Raw genomic sequence first — 27,820 nt, 5'->3', positions numbered from 1 at the left:
TTACTCCCAGACAGTGGTGCTCAATGTCTTTGCATACTCTGTTAAACGCACTTGGTCTCGACTCTAAGTGTTCTGTCTCAAGGATTACTTGACACAATCACACCACAAGCATATGATTAGGGAAACAACTCTTTGAGCTTTTAATCATGTCTGACCTCCTTAGTCATTGATGCTCAGTGCCTTGGACCTTGCTTTTATTATTATTATTATTATTATTATTATTATTATTATTATTATATATATATATATATATATATATATATATATATATATATATATATATATATATATATTGCTATTTCTTTTGCTTCAAGGATTAAATTTTTCTAAATTTTAGAGAAGTCATAATAATTTTCTAAATTCATGTTCCTTATACATTAACATCCCTTTATTCAAATTCAAATATGCATTGTTCATATCATGCATTCAAAAATCACAGAAAATACCACCACCTTTAAGTAATTCAGACTATTCTTAAAATTATCTCAATTTCTCATGCAATATATCACTTCTTCTTTTTCTTTTCTTTTTAGATTCAAGTTCAGTGAGTGGTACATGAAACATCTTTTCAGCATTAAAGTAATTAAAAGAAAACTAAACTAGTCCTAAGATTCTAACTAATAAAGGATCATGCAACAATCAAAGCAAAATAGCAGAAAGCCAGAACATAACATAGAAAAAGAGGAGAGGAAAAAAATGAAAGGAACTCAACCACCTTAGTTATCCTAGCGGTCGCTTTATACTTCAGGTTGTGCTCCTCAATGAAGATGATTCGCCTCCCTTTTGTGCTAGAAAACCAGTAAGTGCAGCGTCCAACAACACCAAACTTAAAGGTTTGCCTGTTCTCAAGCAAAGAAGAACTGAAAATAGAAGAGACGAAGATTATGACGAGAGAAAAATAAAAGGATAAAAGAATAAGAGAGAATTAGGATTGGGAGAGAGAGAGAAAGAAAACAGGGCGGCGCAAGCGACGCGTACGCGTACGACACGCGTACGCGTGGGTCGCGCATTCTTCATAATGACGCGTTAGTGTCAGGCACGCGTCTGCGTGCTCTGGATTTTGTGCGATTTGCCCGAAGCCAGCCGCGCGCCCACGCGACTCTCTGTTCACATGGCTTGGGAGCCAATTTTTCATACGACGCGTTCGCGTCGTGCACGCGCTTGCGTGGATGGCCATATGTGCAACTGACGTGAACGCGTCAGTCACGCGTCCGCATCCTCTAACTTGTGCTTTTAGCACACTTCTTGCCCCAAGCCAGCGCAACTCTCTGTCAAACACTCCTTTACGTCAATTTTGCAGGTCACGCGTATGAGTCAGTGACGCGCACGCGTGGATGGCGATAAGTGCAAACGACGCACACGCGTGGGATACGCGTACGCATGATCATGTTTGTGTGCCAAGCATGAGTCTAGCACCATTCCTGCACAACTCTCTGTCGATTATTGTTTTTTCACGCACACATGATTGACGCATTCACGTCGTGTGCTCTCTTTTTCTTTTTCTTTTTCTTTTTTTTTGATTTTTTAGCTTGAGGTGTTCGATTTCTGTGATAAAATGGCTGCATGATCAGAAAATTAGTAAGAACTCAATAAAATAACTAAGAAAACTACTACTACGAAAAATAGCTAAGGATACGAATTTATCGGGTTGCCTCCCGACAAGCGCTTCTTTAACGTCACTAGCTTGACGGTCAGCTCTGCTAGTTCATCACATGAATGGACCTCTGGCGATCAATCTCGCCTCCAAGATAGTGCTTCAACCTCTGGCCATTCATTGTAAATTTTCTGTCAAAATTCTCTTCTTGTATTTCCACATGACCATACGGTGAAGCTCTGATAACCACAAACGGTCCTGACCATCGGGATTTCAGCTTCCCGGGAAAGAATTTGAGCCTTGAATTATATAGAAGCACTCTTTGTCCTGGCTCAAAGACTCTGATGGCAATCTTTTTGTCATGAAGTAGCTTAGTTCTTTCCTTATAGAGCTTGGCATTCTCATAGGCTGAATATCTGAATTCATCAAGCTCATTCAACTGAAGCATTCGCTTGATTCCTGCAGCTTCCAAATCAAGATTCAGATACCTGATTGCCCAGTAAGCTTTATGCTCCAACTCAACTGACAAGTGACAGGCTTTGCCATAGACCAACTGATAAGGAAACATGCCAATGGGAGTCTTGTATGCTGTCCGGTATGCCCAGAGAGCATCATCAAGCTTCCTAGACTAGTCCTTTTTGGAAATACTGACGGTCTTCTCTAGAATCCTCTTAAGTTCCCTGTTGGAAACTTCAACCTGTCCACTTGTCTGAGGGTGATAGGGAGTTGCCACTTTATGACGGACTCCATATCTCAGCAAAAGAGAGTCCAGTTGTCTGTTGCAGAAATGGCTTCCTCCATCACTAATGAGTGTCCTTGGGACACCAAACCGGCTAAAGATATATCTCTGAAGAAAACCCATTACCACTTTGGCATCATTGGTGGGCAAAGCCATAGCTTCCACCCACTTGGACACATAGTCAACTGCCACTAGAATATAGTTGTTTGAATGTGAGGGTGGAAAATGTCCCATGAAATCAATACCCCACACATCAAACAACTCAACCTCAAGAATTTCCTGCTGTGGCATTTCATGGTTGGCAAGAAGATTTGCAGCTTTTTTACATCTACCACAGTGCTTCACAAATGCTCTTGAATCCCTGAAAAGAGTCGGCCAGTAAAACCCGCTCTGAAAGACTTTTGTAGCTGTCCTTTCACCACCAAAGTGGCCTCCATAATCAGACCCATGACAGTGCCAAAGAATCTGTTGCTTTTCCTCATCCGGGACACATCTCTGGATTATTCCATCTGAGCACCTTTTAAAAAGGTATGGTTCTTCCCAAATGTAGTACTTTGCATCAGTCAGTAGCTTCTTCACCTGTTGCCTACTGTACTCCCTTGGGATAAAATTCATGGCCTTATAATTTGTAATGTCTGCAAACTATGGTGCCTGCTGAATGAGGAATAATTGCTCATCCGGGAACGTCTCAGTCACAGTTGTGGGTGGTTGTACTCCTGCTTCTGGCTCAATTCTGGAGAGATGATCAGCTACTTGATTCTCTGACCTTTTTTCTGTCTTTTATCTCAATATCAAACTCTTGAAGGAGCAACACCCATCTGATTAATCTTGGTTTAGAATCCTGTTTGGTTAGAGGATACTTCAAAGCAGCATGATCAGTATAAATAATAACCTTAGAACCAAGTAAATAGGACCTAAACTTATCAACAGCATACACAATAGCTAATAATTTCTTTTCTGTAGTTGTGTAATTCTTTTAGGCATCATTTAACACACGACTAACATAGTAAATGACATGTACAAGCTTACCATGCCTCTGTCCTAAAACAGCTCCTATAGTAAAATCACTAGCATCACACATTAATTCAAATGGTAGATCCCGGTCAGGGGGAGCTATAATGGGAGCAAAGGTAAGGTTTGCTTTTAGAGTTTCAAAAGCATGCAAACAATCAGAATCAAAGACAAAAGGAACATTAGCAACCAAGAAGTTGCTTAGAGGTTTAGCAATTTTAGAGATATCCTTTATAAATCTTCTATAAAATCCTGCATGACCCAAGAAACTTCTGATTGCCTTAACATTAGTTGGTAGTGGTAATTTTTTAATTACTTCCACCTTTGCTCTATCAACCTCAATCCCCTTACTTGAAATTCGGTGTCCAAGAACAATACCTTCTATAACCATAAAATGGTATTTTTCTCAATTTAAAACAAGGTTTGATTCTTGACACCGTTTCAAGACAAGAGATAAATGCTTAAGGCAGGATTCAAAAGAATTACCAAAAATAGAAAAGTCATCCATAAATACCTCAATAAACTTTTCAACCATATCAGAAAAAATTAAAAGCATACACCTCTGAAAAGTTGCTGGAGTATTGCAAAGTCCAAAAGGCATTCTTCTGTAGGCAAATAATCCAAAGGGGCATGTGAATGATGTCTTCTCCTGATCTTGAGGGTCCACTGCAATTTGATTATATCCAGAATATTCATCTAGAAAACAGTAAAATAGATGACCAGCTAACCTCTCAAGCATCTGATCAATGAAAGGCAGGGGAAAATGATCCTTCCTTGTAGCAGTGTTGAGCCTCCTATAGTCTATACACATTCTCCATCCCGTGACGGTTCTTGTGGGAATAAGCTCATTCTTTTCATTCTTGATCATTGTCATCCCTCCTTTCTTGGGAACTACCTGCACAGGACTTACCCAAGGATTGTCAGAAATAGGATAAATAATTCCTGCTTCCCATAGTTTTATTACCTCTTTTTGGACCACCTCTTTCATGATTGGATTGAGTCTCTTTTGTGGTTGCACAACTGGTTTAGCATCATCTTTAAGGAGGATCTTGTGCATACACTTGGTTGGACTAATCCCCTTCAAGTCACTAATGGTCCACCCAAGAGCTGTTTTATGACTCTTGAGCACTGCAATAAGTGCATCTTCCTCTTTAGGCTTCAGGGAAGAGCTTATAATTACTAGATATGAGTCATTCTCACCCAAGAACACATATTTCAGAGAAGCGGGTAAGGATTTGAGCTCAAGCTTGGGGGCTTCCTCTTCTGCTTTAGGCGTGTGAACCATAGCCTTCTGGGGTGGTGAATTATCAATTTCAACTACTTTATACTCAGAGATAGGATCAAGCACCTCAGCTTTTAGTACCTCTTGAACGAGTGGTTCAATAATATCTATTTTCATACACCCTTCAGAATCATTAGGGTGCTTGAGAGCTTCAAAAACATGAAGGACCACATGTTCCTCATTGATCCTCAGGGTTAATTCACCATTTTGTACATCAATCAGAGCTCTACCTGTAGCTAAAAAGGATCTACCAAGTATAATAGAGGATTTTACCTCCTCTTCCATATCTAATATAACAAAATCAACAGAAAAGATGAATGGTCCTACTTTAACAAGTAAATCCTCAACAACACCCACAGGTAATTTAATAGAAAGATCAGCAAGTTGAAGAGAAATATAAGTGGGTTTTACCTCCTCAATTTGAAGCTTTTTCATCACTGAAAGTGGCATGAGATTGATGCTGGCTCCAAGGTCACATAAAGCTCTCTGAATGGTGACATCCCCAATGGTGCAAGGAATTACAAAGCTCCCTAGGTCTGGCATCTTCTCAGGAAGGTTGTGTTGGATAATGGCACTGCATTCCTTGGTTAACACCACTGTTTCTTGTTCCTTCCAGTTCCTCTTGTAGGTCAACAATTCTTTCATAAATTTAGCATAGAGAGGCATTTGATCCAGAGCCTCTACAAAGGAAATGTTGATCTATAGCTTCTTGAAGACATCTAAAAATTTAGAGAACTGCTTTTCTTTGGAGGCCTTCTGAAGTCTCTGAGGATATGGCATTTTTGGCATGTATTCAGGAGCCTTTGGCAATGTAGGATAGGTGTCTAGAGAGTCATGGAATGAGTTGTCTGCACGCTTTGGAGGGGCGTGCTCCACTTCTTCCTTTTTCTCCTCTGGAGCTTTCTTTTCAACTAGCTCTTCATTGGCCCTTGTCTTAGAGCCAACTGTTTTACCACTTCTCAATTGAATAACCTTGCAGTCTTCTCTTGGGTTCACCAATGTATCACTTGGAAATGTGTTTGCAGACCTCTCAGGTATTTACTTGCTCAGTTGGCCCATTTGCACTTCCAAGTTTCTAATAGAGGCTCTGGTTTCTTGCATAAAACTCCTCATCATCTCCCAATTAGAATCTTCCTTGGATTTAGAGTTAGCCTGCTGAGGCTGAGATTGGCGGTTATTGTAGCTGTTATGTTGGAAACCACCCTGAGAGTTATTGTTGAAATTCTAAGGTCTCTGAGATTGGTTCCTCCACCCAATGTTTGGGTGATTTCTCCATCCTTGATTGTATGTTTGAGAATAGGGGGTCATGATTGGGATTTCTAGAACCGCTTCCCATATAATTAACTTGTTCAGAAGAGGATTGAGCATAATCATAGTTGTCATTCTACACTAAGTGTCCTGCCATGTCGTAAGAGATCTCTTGAGGTGGATTTTAGGTGTTGATAGCTGAGGCTTGCATGCTACCCATGTGTTGAGTAAGCAGATTTATTTGCTGAGACATAAGCTTATTCTGAGCAAGAATAGCATTAAGAGCTTCCACTTCTATGACACCCTTCTTCTGAGGAGCCTCAGAGTTCACAGGATTCCTGTTAGATGAGTATAAATATTGGTTGCTAGCAACCAATTCAATAAGCTCAATAGTTTCCTCTGGTGTCTTCTTCTTGTGCAATGAACCTCCTGCAGAATTATCTAGGCACATTTTGGACATTTCACCCAAGCCTTCATAAAAGATGTCTAGTTGAGTCCATTTGGAGAACATGTCCAGAGGGCTTTGCCTAGTCAGTAGCTTGTATCTCTCCTAAGCTTTAGACAGATTCTCACCATCCTTCTGCCTGAAGGTCTGAACCTCCATCCTAAGCTTAGTCAGCTTCTTTGGTGGAAAAATTTTGTGAGAAACTCAGTAACCACCTTGTTCCAAGTATCCAGACTTTCCTTGGGTTGGGAATCTAGCCATAGCTTTGCTCCATCCCTCAGAACAAACGGGAAGAGCATGAGTTTGTACACATCTGGGTTTACTCCATTTGTCTTCACAGTATCACAAATTTGCAAAAAACTAGAAATAAACTTACTTGGGTCTTCGTGGGGAAGACCATGGTACTGGCAGTTTTGTTGCACTAGAGTGACCAGTTGAGGCTTCAACTCAAAGTTATTCGCAGCAATAGGATGCACCACGATGCTTTTTCCATAGAGATCTGCAGTAGGAGAAGAGTAAGAGCCAAGCACTCTCCTCTGTTGCTCATTCCCATTAAGGTTTGCCCCATTGACATTATCAGTATTATTTGGATCCATAGTGGATTCTGCAGCCTTGTAAAGTCTTGCTTGTTGTAAACGCCACCTGAAAGACCTTTCAGGTTCGGGATCAAAGTCGAAGAGATGTTCTTTGTCTCTGTTCCTGCGCATAAACAACCATAAAATAAGAAAGAATGGGAATCTCTACGTCAGAGTGCAGAGAATTTCCAGCGAGGTAATCTGTGTAAAAAAATAAAATAAAAATACTAAATAATAAATCACAACACCAAACTTAATTTCAGAAATTAAGAAAAATATTGGTGCTATTTATTAAAAAAAGAAAATTATTTTTCGAAATACTTTTTTTTAAATAGATTTTTAAAAATTAAAATTAAAATGCCTAATCTAAGAAATCAAACAACTGATAGTTGTTAATCACTATCAATCCCCGGCAACGGTGCCAAAAACTTGGTGCGGTATTTTACAACCCACACTACTTACTGGCAAGTGCACCGAGTCGTACCAAGTAATACCTTACGTGAGTAAGGGTCGATCCCACGAGGATTGATGGATCAAGCAATAATAGTGTTTGATAGGATTAACTTAGTTAGGCAAACAGAAAATGGTTTTGAGATATTCAAAGAGCATTAAACAGCAAGTTTGGAATATTAAAAACAGGCAGATAAATAAGTTGAGAATAAAGTATTGAGAAAGCAGTTAAGATTTCAGAGTTATCTATTTTCCGGATTAACTTTTATTACTAATTAATTTAATCATGCAAGATTTAATTTCATGGCAAACTATACGTGACTAGGCCCTAATTCCTTAAACCTTCATAGTCTCCTCTAAAATTCATAATTGCCAATTCCTTGGTCAATTAATTCCAATTAGAGGGTGATGATCAAATTCTAGTTTATATGCCAAAAGAATCCTAATTATCCACAAATAAGGGGATTATATGTCACGTATCCCGTTAAATACAAACAATTGGAAATTCAGTATAATATGTTTTCAAGCTGTTGTTCAAGTAAAGAGCTTTTCTAAGTTTTACAAGAACTCAATTAGAACATGGGTCATACTTTCGTTCCACCCATATTAATAAAATAAAGAACAAAAATAATTATTGAAATATAAATCAAGACATGAATTAAATTAAAAATATCAAACGAATCAATCCATGAAAATAGACAGAGCTCCTAACATTAACAATGAAGGATTAGTTGCTCATGGTTCAGAGAGGAAAAATAAGGGTTCTGGTAACAATGTAATATGTGTCTAAATGTACAGAGTTTCTATTTATAACTCAATCCTAATAAATTTAAAATCTAATTATCTAAAAATAATAATAATATCTTTTCCTAAAAATAAGATTTGAATTTAAATTCGAATTAATTAACAAATCTTTCGCTGATGGGTGGGGACCACTTGATTTGTCCATTCTGCAGCTTCTAATATGTGTTTTCTGGGCTGAAAACTGGGTCAAAACATGGCCCAAAATCCACGCCAGTGATTTCTGTAAATTCTGCAGATCGCGCACGTCACGCGAACGCGTCAGTCATGCGTACGCGTCGCTGGTCTTCCTCGCAAGTCACGCGGACGCGTCGCTGAGCGAATCTTCAATTCACGCGTGTGCGTCAGTCTCGCGTACGCGTCACCATGGATACTTCCAGATCACGTGCACGCGTCAGGCATGCGTGCACATCGCTCCTCGCAACCATCTCCTTTGATTCTTGTGCTGTAGAAACTTCATCAAATTCCGCCGAATGCTACCTGAAATAAATAAAATTACCCAAGACTCAAAACAGCATCCATAGTGGCTAAAATATAATTAATTCTTAATTAAACTCAACAATTTAAGTGCAAATTTACTAGGAAAAGATGGACAAGATGCTCACGCATCAGACCTCAACAAGAGCATGAGGAGGATCCTCATCAAGAATACCCTGAGATACCTCAAAGGATGCAATTTCCTTCACACAACTATTGGGAGCAACTCAACACCTTCTTGGAAGGCTTGAGTTACAACATGGACCAACTAAGGATGGAGCACCAAGAGCACTCCATCATTTTCCATGAGATTAGAGAAGATCAAAGAGCTATGAGGGAGGAGCAACAAAGGCAAGGAAGAGACATAGAGGAGCTTAGGCGTTCCATTGGTTCTTCAAGAGGAAGACGCCACCCACACTAAGGTGGACTCATTCCTTAATTTCCTTGTCTATTTATTTTTCTGTTTTCGGTTTTTGAGCTTCATGTCTGGCTATGTTTCGTGTCTTTATTACATGATCATTAGTGTCTAGTGTCTATGTCCTAAAGCTATGAATAATTCCATGAATTCTTCACCTCTCTTAAATGAAAAATGTGCCTAATTACAAAAGAATAAGAAGTACTTGGATTTCAAATTTTATCTTGAAATTAGTTTAATTATTTTGATGTGGTGACAATACTTTTTGTTTTCTGAATGAATGCTTGAACAGTGCATATTTTTTATCTTGTTTTTTATGAATGTTAAAATTGTTGGCTCTTAAAAGAATGATGAACAAAGAGACATGTTATTGATAATTTGAAAAATCATGAAATTAATTCTTGAAGCAAGAAAAAGCAGTGAATAACAAGGCTTGCGAAAAAAATGGTGAAAAAAAAGAGAGAAAAAGAAAGAAAAAGAAAAAGCAAGCAGAAAAAGCCAATAGCCCTTTAAACCAAAAGGCAATGGTAAAAAGGATCCAAGGCTTTGAGCATTAATGGATAGGAGGGCCCAAGGAAATAAAATCCAGGCCTAAGCGGCTAAATCAAGTTGTCCCTAACCATGTGCTTGTGTCATGAAGGTCCAAGTGAAAAGCTTGAGACTGAGTGGTTAAAGTCATGATCCAAAGCAAAAAGAGTGTGCTAAAGAACTCTGGACACCTCTAACTGGGGACTTTAGCAAAGCTGAGTCATAATCTGAAAATGTTCACTCAGTTATGTGTCTGTGGCATTTATGTATCCAGTGGTAATACTGGAAAATAAAGTGCTTAGGGCCATGGCCAAGACTCATAAAGTAGCTGTGTTCAAGAATCAACATACTGAACTAGGAGAATCAATAACACTATCTAAAATTTTGAGTTCCTATAGAAGCCAATCATTCTGAACTTCAAAGGAAAAAGTGAGATGCCAAAACTGTTCAGAAGCAAAAAGCCACTAGCCCCGCTCATCTAATTAGGACTAAGTTTCATTGATATTGTGAGATTCATTGTATATTCTCTTCTTTTTATCCTATTTTGTTTCAGTTGTTTGGGGACAAGCAACAATTTAAGTTTGGTGTTGTGATGAGCGGATAATTTATACACTTTTTGGCATTGTTTTTACATAGTTTTAGTATGATTTAGTTAGTTTTTAGTATATTTTTGTTAGTTTTTAAGCAAAATTCACATTTCTGGACTTTACTATGAGTTTGTGTATTTTTTTGTGATTTCAGATATTTTCTGGCTGAAATTGAGGGACCTGAGCAAAAATCGGATTCAGAGGCTGACAAAGGACTGCTGATGCTGATGGATTCTGACCTCCCCAAACTCAAAATGGAATTTTTGGAGCTACAGGAGTCCAAATGGTGCGTTCTTAACTGCGTTGGAAAGTAGACATCCATGGCTTTCTAGCAATATATAATAGTCCATACTTTGCCCAAGTTTAGACGACGCAAACTTGCATTTAACGCCAGCTTTCTGCCTTATTCGAGCGTTAAACGCCAGAAACAAGTTGCAAAGCAGAGTTAAACGTCAGAAACAAGTTACAAACTGGCGTTTAACTCCAAGGAAGACCTCTACACGTGAAAGCTTCCATGCTCAGCCCAAGCACACACCAAGTGAACCCATAAGTGGATTTCTGCATCATTTACTCATTTCTGTAACCCTAGTAACTAGTTTAGTATAAATAGAACTTTTTACTATTGTATTAAGGGTCTGTGACCAGATCTTTGATCAGTTTTTATGCTATCTTAGACTTTTATGGAGGCTGGCCATTCGGCCATGCCTGGACCATTATCACTTATGTATTTTCAACGGTGGATTTTCTACACACCATATATTAAGGTGTGGAGCTCTGCTGTTCCTCAAGTATTAATGCAAAGTACTATTATTTTTCTATTCAATTCATGCTTGGCCCTACGTAACCCGTAGCTGGACCATTTTCACTGAGTGGATGGACGGTAGCCATTGACAACGGTAATCCCCTACATACAGCTTGTCATGGAAAAGAGTGTGAAGGATTGGATGAAGACAGTAGGAAAGCAAAGATTCAGAAGGGATAAAGCATCTCCATACACTTAACTGAAATTTCCACCAATGAATTGCATAAGTATCTCTATCTTTATTTTATGTTTATTTATCTTTTAAATTTTTAAAACTTCATAACCATTTGAACCCGCCTGACTGAGATTTACAAGGTGACCATAGCTTGCTTCAAGCCGACAATCTTCGTTGGATCGACCCTTACTCACATAAGGTTTATTACTTGGACGACCCAGTGCACTTACTGGTTAGTTGTGCGAAGTTGTGAAAAAGAGTTGAGATTACAATTGTGCGTACCAAGTTGTTGGCGCCATTGTGTATCACAATTTCGTGCACCAAGTTTTTGGCGCCGTTACCGGGGATTGTTCGAGTTTGGACAACTGACAGTTCATCTTGTTGCTCAGATTAGGTAATTTTCTTCTTATTTCAACCTTTATTTTATTTTCAAAAAATTTTCAAAAATCTTTCAAAATTTTTCTTCATTTTCGTTTTTCTAAAAATAATTTTCAAAAAAAATCCAAAAAAATTAATAAAATCATAAAAACCAAAATTATTTTGTGTTTCTTGTTTGAGTCTTGAGTCAAATTTTAAGTTTGGTATCAAGTGCATATTTTTAATTTTCTAAAAATTTTCGAAAAATTCATGCATTGCATTCTTCATAATCTTCAAGTTGTTCTTGACAAGTCTTTTTGTTTGATCTTTAATTTTTCTTGGTTTGTGTCTTTTGTTGTTTTTCATATGCATTTTTTTATCCATAGTGTCTAAGCATTGAAAATTTTTAAGTTTGGTGTCTTGCATGTTTTTCTTTTCTTGAAAATTTTTCAAAAATAAGTTCCTGATATTCATCATGATCTTTAAAGTGTTCTTGGTGTTCATCTTGACATTCATAGTGTTCTTACATGCATCATTGGTTTTGATCCAAAATTTTCATATTTTGGGTCATATTTGTGTTTTTCTCTCTCTTCGTTAAAAATTCAAAAAAAAATCTTTCCCTTATTTCTCTCATAAATTTCAAAATTTTGGGTTGACTTAGTCAAAAAATTTTAAAATTAGTTGTTTCTTGTAAGTCAAGTCAAGATTTCATTTTTAAAAATCTTATCTTTTCAAATATTTTTCAAAAATCAAATTTTTTCTTTTTTTTTCTTAATATTTTCGAAAATTTTAAAAATTAATTTTCAAAATCTTTTTCTTAATTTTATTTCATAATTTTCAAAAATTTTATTAACAATTAATGTGATTGATTAAAAAATTTGAAGTTTGTTACTTTCTTGTTAAAAAATGTTCAATCTTTAAATTCTATAATCATATCTTTTAGTTTCTTGTTAGTCAAGTAATCAATTTTAATTTTAAAAATCAAATCTTTCTAAATTTCTTTTTCAAATCTTTTTCAAAATAAATTTTAATCATATCTTTTTAATCATATCTTTTCAATCATATCTTTTCAAACATATCTTTTTCAAATCATATCTTTTTTGAAAATTTGATTTCAAAAATATTTTCTAACTTCTTATCTTTTCAAAATTGATTTTTAAATCTTTTTCAACTAACTAATTGACTTTTTGTTTGTTTTAAAATTCTTATCTTTTTCAAAACCACCTAACTAATTTTCTCTCTCTAATTTTCGAAAATCACCTCTCTCTTTTTTAAAATTCTTTTAATTAACTAATTGTTTCAAATTTTAAATTTAATTTTATTTCTTCTCTTAATTTTCGAAAATCACTAACCATTTTTCAAAAACAATATTCGAATTCTCTCTCTCTCCCATCTCCTTCTATTTATTTATTTATCTACTAACACTTCTCTTCTACTCATAATTCGAACCCTCTTCTCTTCTCTCTCTGTGTTCGAATTTTTTTCTTCTATTCTTTTCTTCTTCTACTCACATAAAGGAACCTCTATACTGTGACATAGAATGCACCACAATTATTTAATGATCTCTCATGTTAGGTGATCGGTATTTTTTTTATTTTTTCTTTCATTTAAATCAACACTAGCCAATAATTCATCATGTATATATTACAAAATTAAAGAACTATACATAAATTTATTTTAAATATAAGTAATTTTAATTTTTATATATTAAAATATAAAATTATATAGCAAAAATAAGAGAATTAAAATCATAGACTAGTTAATTTTATGTAGTTACTAATAAGAATATATATGATACTACTTAGCAATGATCTCAAAATAAAATTCATTTTTTTACTAATGAAAATTTTTTTTATTATATTATTTATCTTCTTTGCTTTAACTTATATATGTATAAAAAATTAAATAATGTTAAATAGGATGTTATCTTTAAAAAAATCTTTTGTACTTAATTTTTTATTCCAAATAATAGGATGATGAAAAATAACTATTATTATTATTATTATTATTATTATTATTATTATTATTATTATTATTATTATTATTATTATTATTATTATTATAGTGTTACATTTTTAATAGCATTTAATAAATTATTCTTGTTAATTTATATATTTAATAAATTATATATAATTGATAGTTATTTTAAAAATATCTATACTTGATAATTATTTTGAGAGTTACAATATATTTTTTAATATAACTAAAAATCAATAAATAATTTATCAAAATGGAATATTAATTAATTGTTCAAATTATAGAATTTTTTTTATTTTTATACTAGTTGCATATTTATTTTTATTTAGTTCTAACACATATAAAAGGATTATTAAAAAAGTCACTTTAAACTTAGTAGTTAGTATGACTCAGTTTGCTCTAGCATATGGCTTGGAAAAAAAAAGGATGAAAATTTTCCAATGCAAGTACAAGCTGTACAAATATGGAATTTTGAACCAATTTAAACTGGAAAAAGAAAAAACCAAGTTATAGGTGTTTTGTGAACTTTCTAAATTGCATGCTCACACGAATGTTACCAACCCAATCTGAACCGTATAAATGATTTAATATAAATTTCAATGGTTATGAAATTTGAAATACTAATATGTCAAAAAAGGACAACGAGAGACTTAAAAATTGTATATGTATATTTAATTATATAATGATATATCAATAAATATAATTTATTTTATATTAATCACATAAAAATTAAAATTTTTCAATTTTTTCAAGTATAATATTTTATTATTAAATATATTTTTTCACATATTTTTTAGTACTACTTAAAAACATATAAATAAAAGATCATATTTTATAAAATAACTGAAAAAATAAAATAAAAAATATATAATTTTAATTACGTAGATAATTATAAAAAATTAAATATAAATAAGCGATTATCTAAAATATTTTACTTTGTAAATACATTAGAATTTAACTTATATATAATAGGGATATAGGCTTCCAATTTTATTTGCTTAAGCTTAACTGCAACCTAAGAAATACGCTTTTTAATTTGCATATGGAAGCATGAGTGGTGTTGGACTCGGATATAGGGGAGGGAGGTATTTTACAGTGTTGTAGTGTCAGGAGAACCACAACTTGAACCCTGCGAGTTTTAGGTCACTAAACGGCCGTCCGAGTTGCGTTTCACCAAACGCACGGTCCGATTTGGTGGGGCATGGACATGCATCGGTAGTAACTTCTCCCCGAACGGTGCCCTAAAACCAAACAAAGACCCATGCAACCCACTCTCAACATACGATTATAATCACTTTTAGATTTCACTTTCAACTTCACTCTCACCCTTCTTCTTCTTTGTTTCTCCATTTCTCAGCTTTGCATGGTAGAAAGAATAACAACATGTCAAAGAAAAATAAAATTAAAGATGTTGATCAACCTGAGTTTTATATTATACATTATCTCAGTCATCTGACTATGTAATTTTTTTAAAATTTTTTAAGTATTTTATATTTATAATTATTATTGTTAGAAATTTAATTATTATAATTGTTGTTAGAAATGCAATTTAGGAATATAAATAGAATTATTATTAGTGTTTTTCAACATTTGTAAGATTTTTTTTAAATTTTTTTACTAATTTTAATTATGAATATTATTTTTAGAAAATTAATTATCATTATTCCTGTTAGTTGTTGAATTTTAAAATGTAAATAGAATTATTGGGATTTTTTATAAAGAACGTAATTTTTTTTAAATTTTTTAATATTTTTTATTATAATTATGTTTGAAAAAGAACGTTAAATTTTTTGAAATCCTTTTAAAATTATTAACTATAATTGTTACGGATGAAGTTAAATGTTATTGTTATTTTGAGAAATTATTAGTACTGAATGATTAGTAGTGTTATTTTTATTAAAGCACGTTAGTTTTATTTTGAGAATATTTTAATTTTTTAATTATAATTATTATTGTTAGCAAGTTAATTGTTATTAGTGTTGTTAGAAAATGAATTTAAGCATAGACTGATTGTTATTATTTTTTATAATTGAGAAAAATATGTTTAAATAATAGTAAATGACTAATTAATATTAAATATTATTGTAGATGTTGTAATAGTGTTGAGAATTTTGATTAGGAATTTATGTATTAGTTAATATTATTATTAGTAGTTAGTTATGAATATTATCTTTTAGTAGTAAGTTAGTAATTGTTAATGAGTTGACTAATAATTTGTTATGTTTTTTGTAGAAATTAAGAATGTTGACATGTGACCACCCAGTTCCTCTGGATCGGTACAACGATAGGGTGGAGGAGCATTTATGACTTACCGATTTTTATCATGCATCTCAGATTGGGGTAGTCCAATACCAGAAAGTACTGGTGAATGCTCTAATCGAACGTTGGCACCCAGACACACATACGTTTCACTTTCCCATTGGTGACTGTGCTGTGACTCTTGAAGATGTGGCTCTACTTCTTGGTCTTCCGACGGACGGTCTTCCAATCACAGGGATGACAATGAGTAGTTTTGAGGCCTTGGAGGCGGAGTGTTTGCTTCAATTTGGAGTTGCACCGCGTAAGTCGGACTGTAAAGGAAGCGGCATAAAACTGACCTGGTTGTGGGATCTAAAAGAAAATTTAGAGTTGACTGATAAAATCGGTATACAGAGGTATGTGAGGTGCCATATTATATTGCTGATCAGGATGATCTTGTTTGGGGATAAATCTGGGGCAGGTGTGCACTGGAAGTTTCTACCATTGCTTCATGATTTTGGCAGTATTGGACAGTACAGTTGGGGATCGGAATGTCTAGCACACCTCTACAGGGCGTTATGCAGGGCATCTCATTTTGACTGTAAGAAAATCGATGGTCCACTAACACTTCTACTCGGTTGGGCTTGGATCCGATTGCATATCTATCGCTGCTTCCTAGGGAACCCTACAGTTTCTACTAGCAAACAGATAATATTACGTTACAATGTACCTGTATCTTGATATTTAGGATTCAGTTGAGCTAATTGAATATATCATATTAGGTGACGTAATTGGGAGCATGGTGACCGACGATATAGATATCTGAATCTAGCTCACTTTAGGAAGGCCTTTGATGAACTTCAGGAAGGCCAGGTATGTTTTCATTAAAGAAGTATTAGTTTCGGGTTTAGGATCTAGGACAAAATTATGAAGCATTGTTATTGTTATTGTAATTGTGGGTTGTAATCATGAGTTTCCTTTATTTTTCCCAGTTTGTGTGGGTTGCTTGTGCTGTGGATTGCGTGGATCCGAACATAATTCTTGTCAAAATCTATATGCAGTCGGTTGTCTGGAGCGCTACAGTACCGTTGGTGTCATTTGAATGTATCGAGTGGCATGCTACCGATTGGTATAGGCGACAGTTTAGTTTTGTTCAGGGAGTACCTTATCAGGAACGGAATTTGGACAAGGCGCATGGAGAAGTCCTGACTGGTCCTAAGAATCTTAACTGGACCATCGCACCGAGTCATTCATTTTGGGTGATGCATTGGACAAACAGGTATAACCACGTTCTTATTGAGCTTTCCATGCCTTCACAGCATCCATTGGATACTTACATGTACTGGTACCGAACAAAATTTGGGGACCGCTTGAACTTGTCAAATCTTGTGGTTCAAGAGAATGATGAGGGTAATCAGGATATGGATGATGATAATGAAGAGCAGGAGCCATAGTCGCTGACACCGCCACCATCACCTCTAAATTCGCTTCCACAAGAACAACCTCAGTCCTCAAGCCAGTATGTACCTCAGACACAGTTCACCCAGTCGTTGCCAATACATCAACAATATTGGGGTATGTCACAGTTTGAACCATGAGAAGAAGGTTCATTTAGCCAGTTGCTAGGGTTCATGGCTGCAGATGCTGGACAATCACAATATGGCCATCAGCCTGAGTTCATGGCAGGTAAGTATTCGTTGGACGTGAGGCATCCGTGGAGTACCTCGTCGATTGCTTCTGGAGGGTTTGTATCTGTTGACTGCAGTAGGAGTGATGGTGGACGCGAAGTACTTAATAGTCAAAATCCTAACCATGTTTCCATGGGACTCATTGAAGAAAATGCTAACACACTCGAGCAAGAGACCGATGCGTATCTAGTAGATGACCCGGATGACGAGGACGAGGATGAGGAGGATGAAATAGAGGAGTTCGATGAGGATGAAGAATCTCGTAATGATGGTATTATGTTGTGTATTTTGCTTTACATGTTTCATTAGTTACTTATTTTATGTTCATAAATGGTATCCCTGTTTGGTTTGACTAAATGATATGTGGTATCTCTGTTGGTTTGATTACCTTGTATACTATATTTAATTGTTTTAATCAAATTGTATATAGGTCAGGCACGCACTCCGGATGACACAGTCAAAGGTTACAATCTGAGGGTAGATCCGCCATGTCGTAGTGCTAATCGGTACACTCCATCTGTGATAACAAAAAAAGGCCGCCAAAAAATGCAAGAATTTTGTGAATGAAGTAAAGTGGGCAATGAGAAAGTAATTGTTGTGTAAAGAATTTATTCATGTATTAATGATCTGGTCTATGTTTGGATTACTTTGTAGGAATTTGGACAATATGTATTAATGATCTAGACTATGATTATGAAACTTTGTATGTTTAGATTATTTATGTATTAATGAACTTATTTATGTATTAATGATCTGGACTACGTATTAATGTTTCATAAATCTTAATGTATTGCTACAAAAATCATATCAGATTACTTCATTTGGCCGATTGATGTCATATTATATAATGCTACAGATATCTTATCATATTACCTCATTTGGCCAATTGATGTCATATTATATAATGCTACAGATATCTTATTGTACTAGATTGTCATAAGTTATAATGCTACATATATCAGGTCAAATTAACTCAATTGGATAATTCATGTCATACTATATAATACTACAAATATCATATCATCTTAGACTGTAAATCTACTGAGCATCTCCATCGGCATTTGCACTAGCTGACTGACGGCATCTGCTACGACTATATCCCTCAGCCCCACATAGCCTACATCACCGAGGACGACGTAACATTCACGTGTCCATCTCATTCAAAAAGGAGTTATCCTGGGGCGACCTTTGGTAACACGTCTCAGGTACGGATTCGGTACGAACCGAGGTCCGTTGTAAGCAGGCCATGTAGTAGGATTACCCAGTGGCCTAAACCTAACTCGGTACACCCGCCGAACTTGGTCCATTTTATACACATCATGCACATACACTTGCTAATCCAGGCGTTGGTTGGCACAACATGTGAACACATGTCGACAGGGGATCCGGTCCACCTGAAACTCACCACAGTCACATCGAAGGCGACGTAGGTTGACTGCAAACTTCAGTCCACTTGGCATCTCGCGCACTTCAAAGACCTCATTCTGTTGGTCGAAGCAACTAATCTGAATGTTTCCTTATGCATGTTGGTTTGCATGCAACTTCGAGGTCACAAGCTCAGAAAACACATGGCCAGCATTAATCCGGGCTTCCGCATCCGCTCTTTTTCGGGTGAACAACTCGTTAAGCCTGTAGAATGTTGTCTTCACAAGAGCGGTAATGGGGAGATTGCGTGCACCTTTCAATACTAAATTGATGCATTCCACTAAGTTCGTCGTCATGTGACCCCATCAGTAGCCACCATCAAATGCCAGTGCGTACTATTTGCGAGGAATTCGGTTTAACCAGTTAGTATACGCCTCGCCCCGTTCCTGTAAATGCTGGTAACGCACTTCGTACTCCTGCACCGTCCTCGAATATCCTGGACGATAACAACATAAAAAAAGAAAAAAATAGAGGTCAAACCACGTGTTGAAGGTAACTCTGTTAATAATTTACTTAAACTTACTATGCGTTACCTATGTTAACGACCAGTTTTTGGAGGTTTGGTGCCTTGAACTTTCTTAGAAAATTCGACTCTATATGCCTGATGCAAAACATATGGAAAGCTCTAGGAGGTGACCAGGCTCTGTTACTACGTTCCACAGCTACATTGATGGATTCGTGTCGGTCGGATATTAGCCCAACGCCATCCCGAGTGACAACATGTTGACGCATGTTACTAAGGAAAAAGTGCCATGCATCAGAAGTCTCTCCCTCTAGAATAGCAAATGCAATTGGGACGATATTGTTGTTGCCATCCTGTGAAACTGCCACTAGTAGACAACCCTTACACTTTCCGTACAAGTGAGTCTCATCCACCTGGACAACTGCCTTACAATGTCTGAATGCCCTAATGCAGGGGTAATAACTCCAAAATACTCGATGCAGAACCCGAATATCACCCACCAAGTCATCGCCTTGATATGCATGCATATTCTCAAAACGGACAACAGCTGATGGCTCCTTATGACACATGGCCTCAAACCATATAGGCAACGCTTCGTACGATGCTTCCCAACCCCCAAATATTTTTTCTACTGTCCTTTGCTTAGCCAACCATGCTTTTCGATAACTAACAGTGTAGTTGAACTTCGATTGTATTTCTGCTATAACCGATTTCACCTTTAAGGAAGGGTCAACCTCAACCAACACCTTTATTGCTTCTGCAATTGTGATAGAATCTAGTTTCGAATGATCCTGTGAAATGGTGGCTCTGGTATAGGTATGACTACCATTATACCTCTTTATAACCCAACAGTACTTCCTGCTGATCATGCTAACCCTGATAAGCCAATCACACCCTGACCCATACTGTGTACACTTGGCATAAAATGTCAACGGCTCAAACTCATACACCCGGTAGTCTACGCTTCGTCGTATGGTATACTCTTTTATCGGCTTAATAATAGCTTCCCTGGAACTAAATTCCATACCAACGGTAAATTCACCGTCTGCGACAATAGGAATTTCTGCCAGGACAGCCACCAAAAAAAATAATACACAGATATTTAAAAACCGATAATAAAGGTAAATCAATATTTACTGCATCAACTATGATATAAATCCAAACCTTACATCATGTTATTATACCACTCTAAACAAAATAAGAACATCAGCATCAGATGTAAAAACCAGACCGGACCGACCGGTTCGACCGTCAAACCTACTGAATCAGATTCTAACCGGTCCGGTCTGATAAATGAACCGTATTATACTGTATCGATTAATTTTATTTTCTAATAAATACTTGTAGTATATAACAGTATAAAAGATATAAACTAATTAATAAATTATTAAAATTTAAAAATAACAGTTATTTCAATATAAAAAGAAAATAAAAACATTTATGATAGCATCAAAATAATAAAATATTTATTGTTCATGTTCCATATCGATTTAAAACAACTTGATATTTTTAAAATATTAGTAAACATATGTATTTTGAATTTTACTTTTAAACTTTTGACTATTTTTTATTTTTTATTTACATAGGACCAGGTCAACCGGTTCAACCACTAACCCAGCAGTTGAACCAGTGACCAAGTTACCTGAACCATTCAATCACCGGTTTGGTTCTGACAACTATGACATCAACGCGTGATTAAATAACGGTTAATAAACACTAACTTATTCATAACTAAATCAATAACTAACTAAAAAAATACTAATACGATGAATTACGTACCTGCACTCATATTCTGGAAACTCCGGAACATGCATGGCTTCCAAGTCCAAAATTCGCATGAATGATGGCTCCTCAAATGAAACTTCGTTTACGAGTGCATTTGCCACATCTGGAGCCATAGTTTCGTTACCTTGATCTTCATCTCCGTCTGGACCAACAATTTCGTAGTTGCTTTCGAACTCTTCTTCACTGTCACTATTATAATCTTCCCGTACAATATTCCGGTCGGCCTCAGATTGTTCAAACTCAACATACAACTCGATGAATGAGATCTGAGCCCGGTTTTTAATATACATTGAAAGCATCTCTTGCATGCTCGCTTCGCCCGTCACATATTTGGTTTGAAATTGGACGAATCCACCAAACACCGGTATGCGATATCTATATAGAATACATGATATTTTTCTTTCCCTTTCAGAATCAATCTTTTCACAGATAACACCTTTGAACTCTTCAAATGAGATGGTAAAAGGAATAACAACATCTAACGGATTTTCACAAATAAAATTTACTCCTTCAGATGTTTGTAACAAAATCTGACCAAAATAATACACTTTTAGTAAGACTATGTCACTCATTTCTCTCAATCACCCAAAAAGGAGCATAAACTTGCTACTAGATTTTCTTGTTCAAAACAGGTAATGAAGAAACCCAGAAAGAAGAAACAGAAGAAGAAGCCGTTGAAGAACGGGAAGAAGGCACAAGTACATCGCTATCACCAGCTACACACTCTTTTATATAGGCCAATATAATCAACTCAGACCCTTCGACTATGTTAAGTTGATTCAAAAAAAATTAAATAATGAACTCGGACCATGCGAGTTCATATTCCACTTCATATAAAAAATTACCAAGCTCAAGCAACATGGAGGGCCCGACTTCAAACTTTCGAAATTCAAATTTCTCTACTAACAACTCGTACTATGCGATTTGTTGCTCTATTTCATATTAAAAAAACCCAGCACAGGCAACACAGACGATCCGATTTCAACCTTCCGAAATGCATATTTCTCACCCTACAAATTGGACCATGCGATTTGTTATGCAAAATTTTAAAACCAAAAAACTCGAATAGTCCAAATTCTTCTACCTCACACTGCCAAAAACCTGTCCCACATATTTGTCTTGTACCCCATGAATCCATATCCAAAAAGATCACACATAAGCCTTCCATTTCAATAAAATTGAGCCTAAGAAATACTCTAGGAACCATTAGGAATCATTTTAAGTATACGTTGGATGATTTTTTAAGTGTTTTAGTATTTTTAGTCATTGATCTCAATCATAAAATATATACATAATTAAAATTAATGATTAGAAACATAAGAATACTTAAAGCTACAAAATACTTAAAATATTATAATTAAATTTTGATATATATATATATATATATATATATATATATATATATATTACATAGCAGTAATATTATAATAGCTAATTTTAATTAATATTATAGCAAATTATTAAACAAGTTCATTAAAGATGAGTTTTTGTTGAATATAAATTTTAAATATTTTTTCTAGTTGAGTTTTAAATATTTTTATCTATAAGAATTTTAGATATTTTTATATTAAATATTAGCTGCAATTTTAATTATATAATGTTAGTTTCTAAGATTTTTTCATTACTAAATATATTAGAATAATTTTCTTAATAACCCATGAAAATTAATATTTAATTTTGTGTATTTATATCCTTTTTTACTTAAATAAAATAAAAATAAAAATTTATTAGATTATTTTAAATTAAAATTTATATATATATATATATATATATATATATATCTTTTTTTCATAATTGATATAAATTATTATGAAGTGACACTACTAGAAAATGGCTTAATAAAGACAGATTTACAGACAGATTTGGTCTATATTACAGACGGATTTTTGGTTACCGACAGCATTACCGACGGATTTTGTCCCTCTGTAAAAGCCTCGTCGGAAATTATTTACCGACGGATTTTTTTCCGTCGAAAAATTACCGACAGATTTTTACCAGTTACCGACAGATTTTCCCTCTGTAAATTCTCCATCCATTTCCTTGAAGACGACGAACTTTTCGACGGATTTTCAGACGGATTTTCCGTCTGTAATTACAGACAGATTTTCTGATAGATTTTCCGTCGGTAATTACAGACGGATTTTCCGACGGATTTTTCGTCGGTAATCACAGACAGATTTTCTGTCTGTAATTTTTTTTAGTTTACAGACAAAAAATCCGTCTGTAAATCTACCGGTAAGATGAAATGGAATTTTTTTTAGATTTTTTTTCATTGTAAAATAAACCTGTTTTATATAAAATGATATAAATTTAATAATTACAATTTTTTATCTAATTAGTATTCAAATATTTATAATATTACAAAAAATAAACAAATTCATCATATTATAAAGCTAAAAGAAAAGTATTATAAACAAGCAAGTCAATATAATTCAAGACATAAACAAAGTGTATTATCAACTATAATCCTCAATATATTGTTTAACCATACTAAATTTATCAACTATAGTCCTCAGTATCATCTTCATCCCCATCATCATCATAGTCTTCATCCGAAGAGATTGAAGGTGGCGGCGGTAGCGGTGGCGGTGGCGGTGGAGCAGTAGTGGAACTACTTGACGCTCTAACCTTTTTGTAATAGCTAACATAAGCCTCATTCCATCTCTTCTGTTTCAGCTTTTCCTTCTTGGCCTTTCCAATTGCCCGTTCTAACTTTTCTAACTTCTTTTGAGTCTTTTCCAAAGGAGCCAAGCGTGCATCTAACAACTTACTAATACGCTCATCTGTCTGTTGAGTAACACGTTGAAAAAGCTCTTCATTGAGATTATGAATCTGTTCTCGCAAATCAGGAACAGAATTTTGATTTGTAGATGCTCTTCCAGATACAGAGTTGGCAGAAGTGGTTCTAGACTTAATAAATCTAGAAAAGAATGCTCCTTTTCCATAAACTCGATTCTTCTTTTGCCCACTACACACTTCCTCCCAAATCAAGTCTTCATCAATTGGTGGTAGCTCCATTCCTTGTGCTTGAGCCTTGACATGTTGGGCCTGAATTTCTGCTAACTTTTTTATAAACTTCTCCTGTTGCACAATGATTACAAAATACTAACAAATTTTCATCTTTTCCCAATAATTCAAATAGAATAAACTCTAAAATATTCATGATTCTCATTACAAAATACAAAATAATATTCTCACAAGAAGCAACATGAACAATTGGCGAAAGGAACAATTAACTAAAGTAAAAGAATAAATGACATAAATCAAGACATCAAACAGAGAATATCCCAATTAGGTGGCATGCATTATTAACAGCATTTGTTTGCCACACAAAAAAAGGTTTTTAACAGCATTTATTTGCCACACAAAAACTCAATTCATTAACATATCAAATACTCATTGATTAGAATCTCTATACATATATATAATAATCTATAATTAGGTGAGCCAATTCAATATTCTTATATTCATGCATAGTTCCACATTCTTCAATTTCTAATATACTATTTTGTTCAAAATAAACAATTATTTGAAAAAAAATGATTAGTATAATTATTAATCAAAGTCAAGCCAAAATGGCATCAATGACACAAGATTTTGCTTCGCTGAACCAACAAAATAAAGGTCATGAATTACTCCAACATCTCATTGAAAATGCAGCAAAAGGAACAATAAATCCATCTTTTTCAGATATGTAAATTAAAACACATGTTGCTTTAATTCTTTATTTATCTATGAAAAAAGCTAATGATATCATTTAGTTTGGAATTTTCCAATGAAAGAAAGCACTTCGGTTATGCACATTTTTTGGTAGACAGTGCTACTTCTATTAAGTATAAATAAGCAGTTAGCTGAGGCTAAAAATATGTTACAGTAGTGCAGAATTTAAAATATTCTGAGGAGAACAAATAAATGAATTCAATCTCTCACTAATAACTTCAACTTCCACCAAATTTATTTTAATGTAGCAAACTAAATATTAAGCTTGTGAATAATCTATCCGGATTTGCTTTTTACAAAAATACCTCTTTGATTGTGGCTTTCACAGGGACACCAAGAACGGCAGTCTCATTCAACCGTCTATCTTTAAGGATCTAAAAACACAGCAAAAGTGAGTAGTCTAAGTTAAATTGTAAATAGACATAATACCAAACTCAGGAGATCATATAATACAAGCATTTTTAGTAGAATTCTGACATAACAGTTAATCATTTAATTAAACAATCTAGCAATAAATTAATTAAGTACTATAGCAGCAGTAAAGCAGAAGTAAAATATAATATCATTACAGAAAATTATAATTAAAAATATCTCAGATTATTATTGAAATTAAAACAAAGTTAAAGCAATTACCCACGCACCACGTTTTATTAGTAAACCAAATGCACTTTTCGAACACTATTGTACTTTAGTTTGCACATCGGGTTCACGGGTTGGTAGTTCACGAGACCGAGCTATTTTCAAATTGGACTTGGAACACTCAATTTGTCTCTAACCTAAAATGAAAAGAAATAGAATTGAATAATTATTTTTATTTATTTTAAAAATAATTTTTTTAATTCGTTTTAGAAAATTTTCTTTTAAATTATGCCAATAAATTCTATGTTTTGTTTTCCTTGACAGCGTGAGAATGAGACTGGTGACTTCATTAAGTCAATTCAATGTTTGATGAACGAAAATGAAGCTTCTGAAATAGATGCACGTGAGTGCATAAACTCCATGGCACTATGCATGTACCAACATGGAGATGGCCATGGCATTCAATATTCTCAAATCAAGAATCGCATATTATCATTACTTATTCAACCCATTCAGGATAATATATATGTATGAAGGGCATGCTGCATAATGGAAAAAAATGAAAAAAAATAGAAAAAAATTCAACCCATTCAGCTAATTAAAGCAAGCATAATTAGCAATATGCTGCATTCATTTGAAAAAATGGAAAAAAATTCCTTTAAATAATTAAATTTTAAAAATAAATAAAATTTGAGGTGCATCTTATCCTGTATATTTTTAGAAAATGATAAAAATCAAATACTCCAGTATCTGGTGATTCAATCCAATGTCCCAACAAAGACCTTTTTGTTATCAACAGTTGCTACTGCACCAGAACCAGGTTCTTCAAGGAATGTTCCATCTGTAACCTGCAAATTTATAGTAAGCTAACAGGTGTGTCCTCATGAAACTAACTTTTATGACAATATATTTAACATGAATTACAGATTTCAGCCATTCATAAATTACCACTAAAAGGTTCTATTTTACAAAAGTACATTAGTCAGTGAGTCTTACAGCCAATAAACATTGCCTATTAATAAGTCAATCTCATATAGATGGCATATACTGATAGTAAAAGGGGGCACAAAACAAAGTTAAGTACTCAGTCGTTTCTCCTCTACAAGAGAATAGCAACTCAATAGCAATTAGCCAACTATTATTAGAGGCAGATTAGCTCATGGAAAGCCAAAAATCCACCAGTATTATGAACTATGATATCATTCCCTTTCTGACACATACACACTCAGACGCATAGATAAACCAAGTAATATAGTAAAGAGCAGGGTCGGCAAATATAACAATGTTATTATCTTTTTATTTTAATTTTCAAATAATTTTGTTTATTTATTTCCATTATTTAAGTAAAATACATTTTATTAATATGATAAACTAATCAATAATTTAAATAAATAAATAAGTAAAGTTCGTCACAGAATAAAGCAATGAGAACACTTGATGTCAGGATGGGGAAGTTGAATAGAGAAAGAAGAACCTTAGCGTTAGTACAATTAACTTTCTGAGCAGCATCCACAATAGCTTTTCCAACTGGATGTACTGAGAAGCTTCCGTACCTTGGATTCAGCTCCAACCCAGCTCAGAAAAACTCCAGGTTCTGTTTGTTCAAGGGACCTTCACAGAAAACCACTGTGTAGTTAGGAGAGCAAGTATGTTTTCTTATGAGAAAGCACATAACAAGATAGAAGAATGTTTCGGAGGCTTTTCATCAAACAACTTACATGCATCATTCGAAATGCTTTGATTAAATAAAAAATTCATCACAGCAACCAAATAAACCACAAAATCAAAAGCAAACCCTAGCTTAATCCCAAATCGGAAATGAAATCAAGCAGCAATTAAACTAACTGGAAGAAAATATAGTCACCATCGATGTTGGGTTTGAAGAGAAGAAAAAGTCACTAAAGGAGGATTAAAATTTATACTCATAAAAGTAGAGTTAGGTTTACCGAGAGTGATGATTGACAACGACGAGAGTGATGGAAGTCCCAAAGGTGTTGATGATGAAAGAATGCGGTGGATGACTGTGGTTATGGAACAGCGGTGATGGAAGAATGTGGCACTGAGGAGCAAGATTTGGAGTGTGAATGGAGTCTGAAGCTGCTTGTGAAACTCGTTTGGAGTGTAATTGTGGAGCTCGAGGGTATAGAAGCAACGTTTAGGTTTAAGTCAATATTACCGACGAAAATTTTTAAATTACAGACGAATTTTTTTGTCTGTAATAATTTAACAAAACGCACCGTTTTTGTCCATTTAATTACAGACGGAAAATTTGTCTGTAATCATTTTTCACGAAAAAAATTAATTTTTCCGACAGAATTATCGACGAATTTTTTTTTCGTCTGTAATTTATGCTAATTCATTTTTTTATTTTCCGACAAAAAATCCCTCTGAAATTCCGGCTGTATTTTCGTGGGATAAAATCCGTCGAAAATATCCGTCTGTAATAACTAGTTTTCTAG

The 27,820-nt window shown here is 34.6% G+C and overlaps 1 protein-coding gene and 1 long non-coding RNA gene across 2 annotated transcripts in view; one reads left to right on the top strand and one right to left on the bottom strand.

Moving 5' to 3' along the window:
• The window catches only part of LOC140180769 (serine/threonine-protein phosphatase 7 long form homolog), a 37,873-nt gene extending 20,718 nt beyond the window's left edge, over window positions 1-17,155 (top strand). The window contains exons 2-5 of the mRNA XM_072222074.1: window positions 15,696-15,752; window positions 15,798-16,433; window positions 16,500-16,574; window positions 16,694-17,155. Of these exons, the coding sequence (XP_072078175.1) occupies window positions 15,696-15,752; window positions 15,798-16,433; window positions 16,500-16,574; window positions 16,694-17,155 (1,230 nt within the window). The remainder of the gene's footprint in view (window positions 1-15,695; window positions 15,753-15,797; window positions 16,434-16,499; window positions 16,575-16,693) is intronic.
• An 8,920-nt stretch (window positions 17,156-26,075) lies between these two features.
• LOC112702487 (uncharacterized) lies at window positions 26,076-27,463 on the bottom strand. Its single transcript, XR_011880503.1, has 3 exons — window positions 27,308-27,463; window positions 26,836-26,972; window positions 26,076-26,209 (listed from the first exon to the last, which is right to left on the bottom strand). It is a non-coding gene; the product is annotated as an uncharacterized lncRNA (long non-coding RNA).
• Window positions 27,464-27,820: the final 357 nt, after the last annotated feature.

This window comes from Arachis hypogaea, chromosome 1 (genome assembly GCF_003086295.3).
Source record: "Arachis hypogaea cultivar Tifrunner chromosome 1, arahy.Tifrunner.gnm2.J5K5, whole genome shotgun sequence".
NCBI lineage: Eukaryota > Viridiplantae > Streptophyta > Magnoliopsida > Fabales > Fabaceae > Arachis > Arachis hypogaea.
The sequence above is the reverse complement of the archived record's forward strand: the minus strand, read 5'-3'. Positions and strand labels throughout refer to the sequence as shown.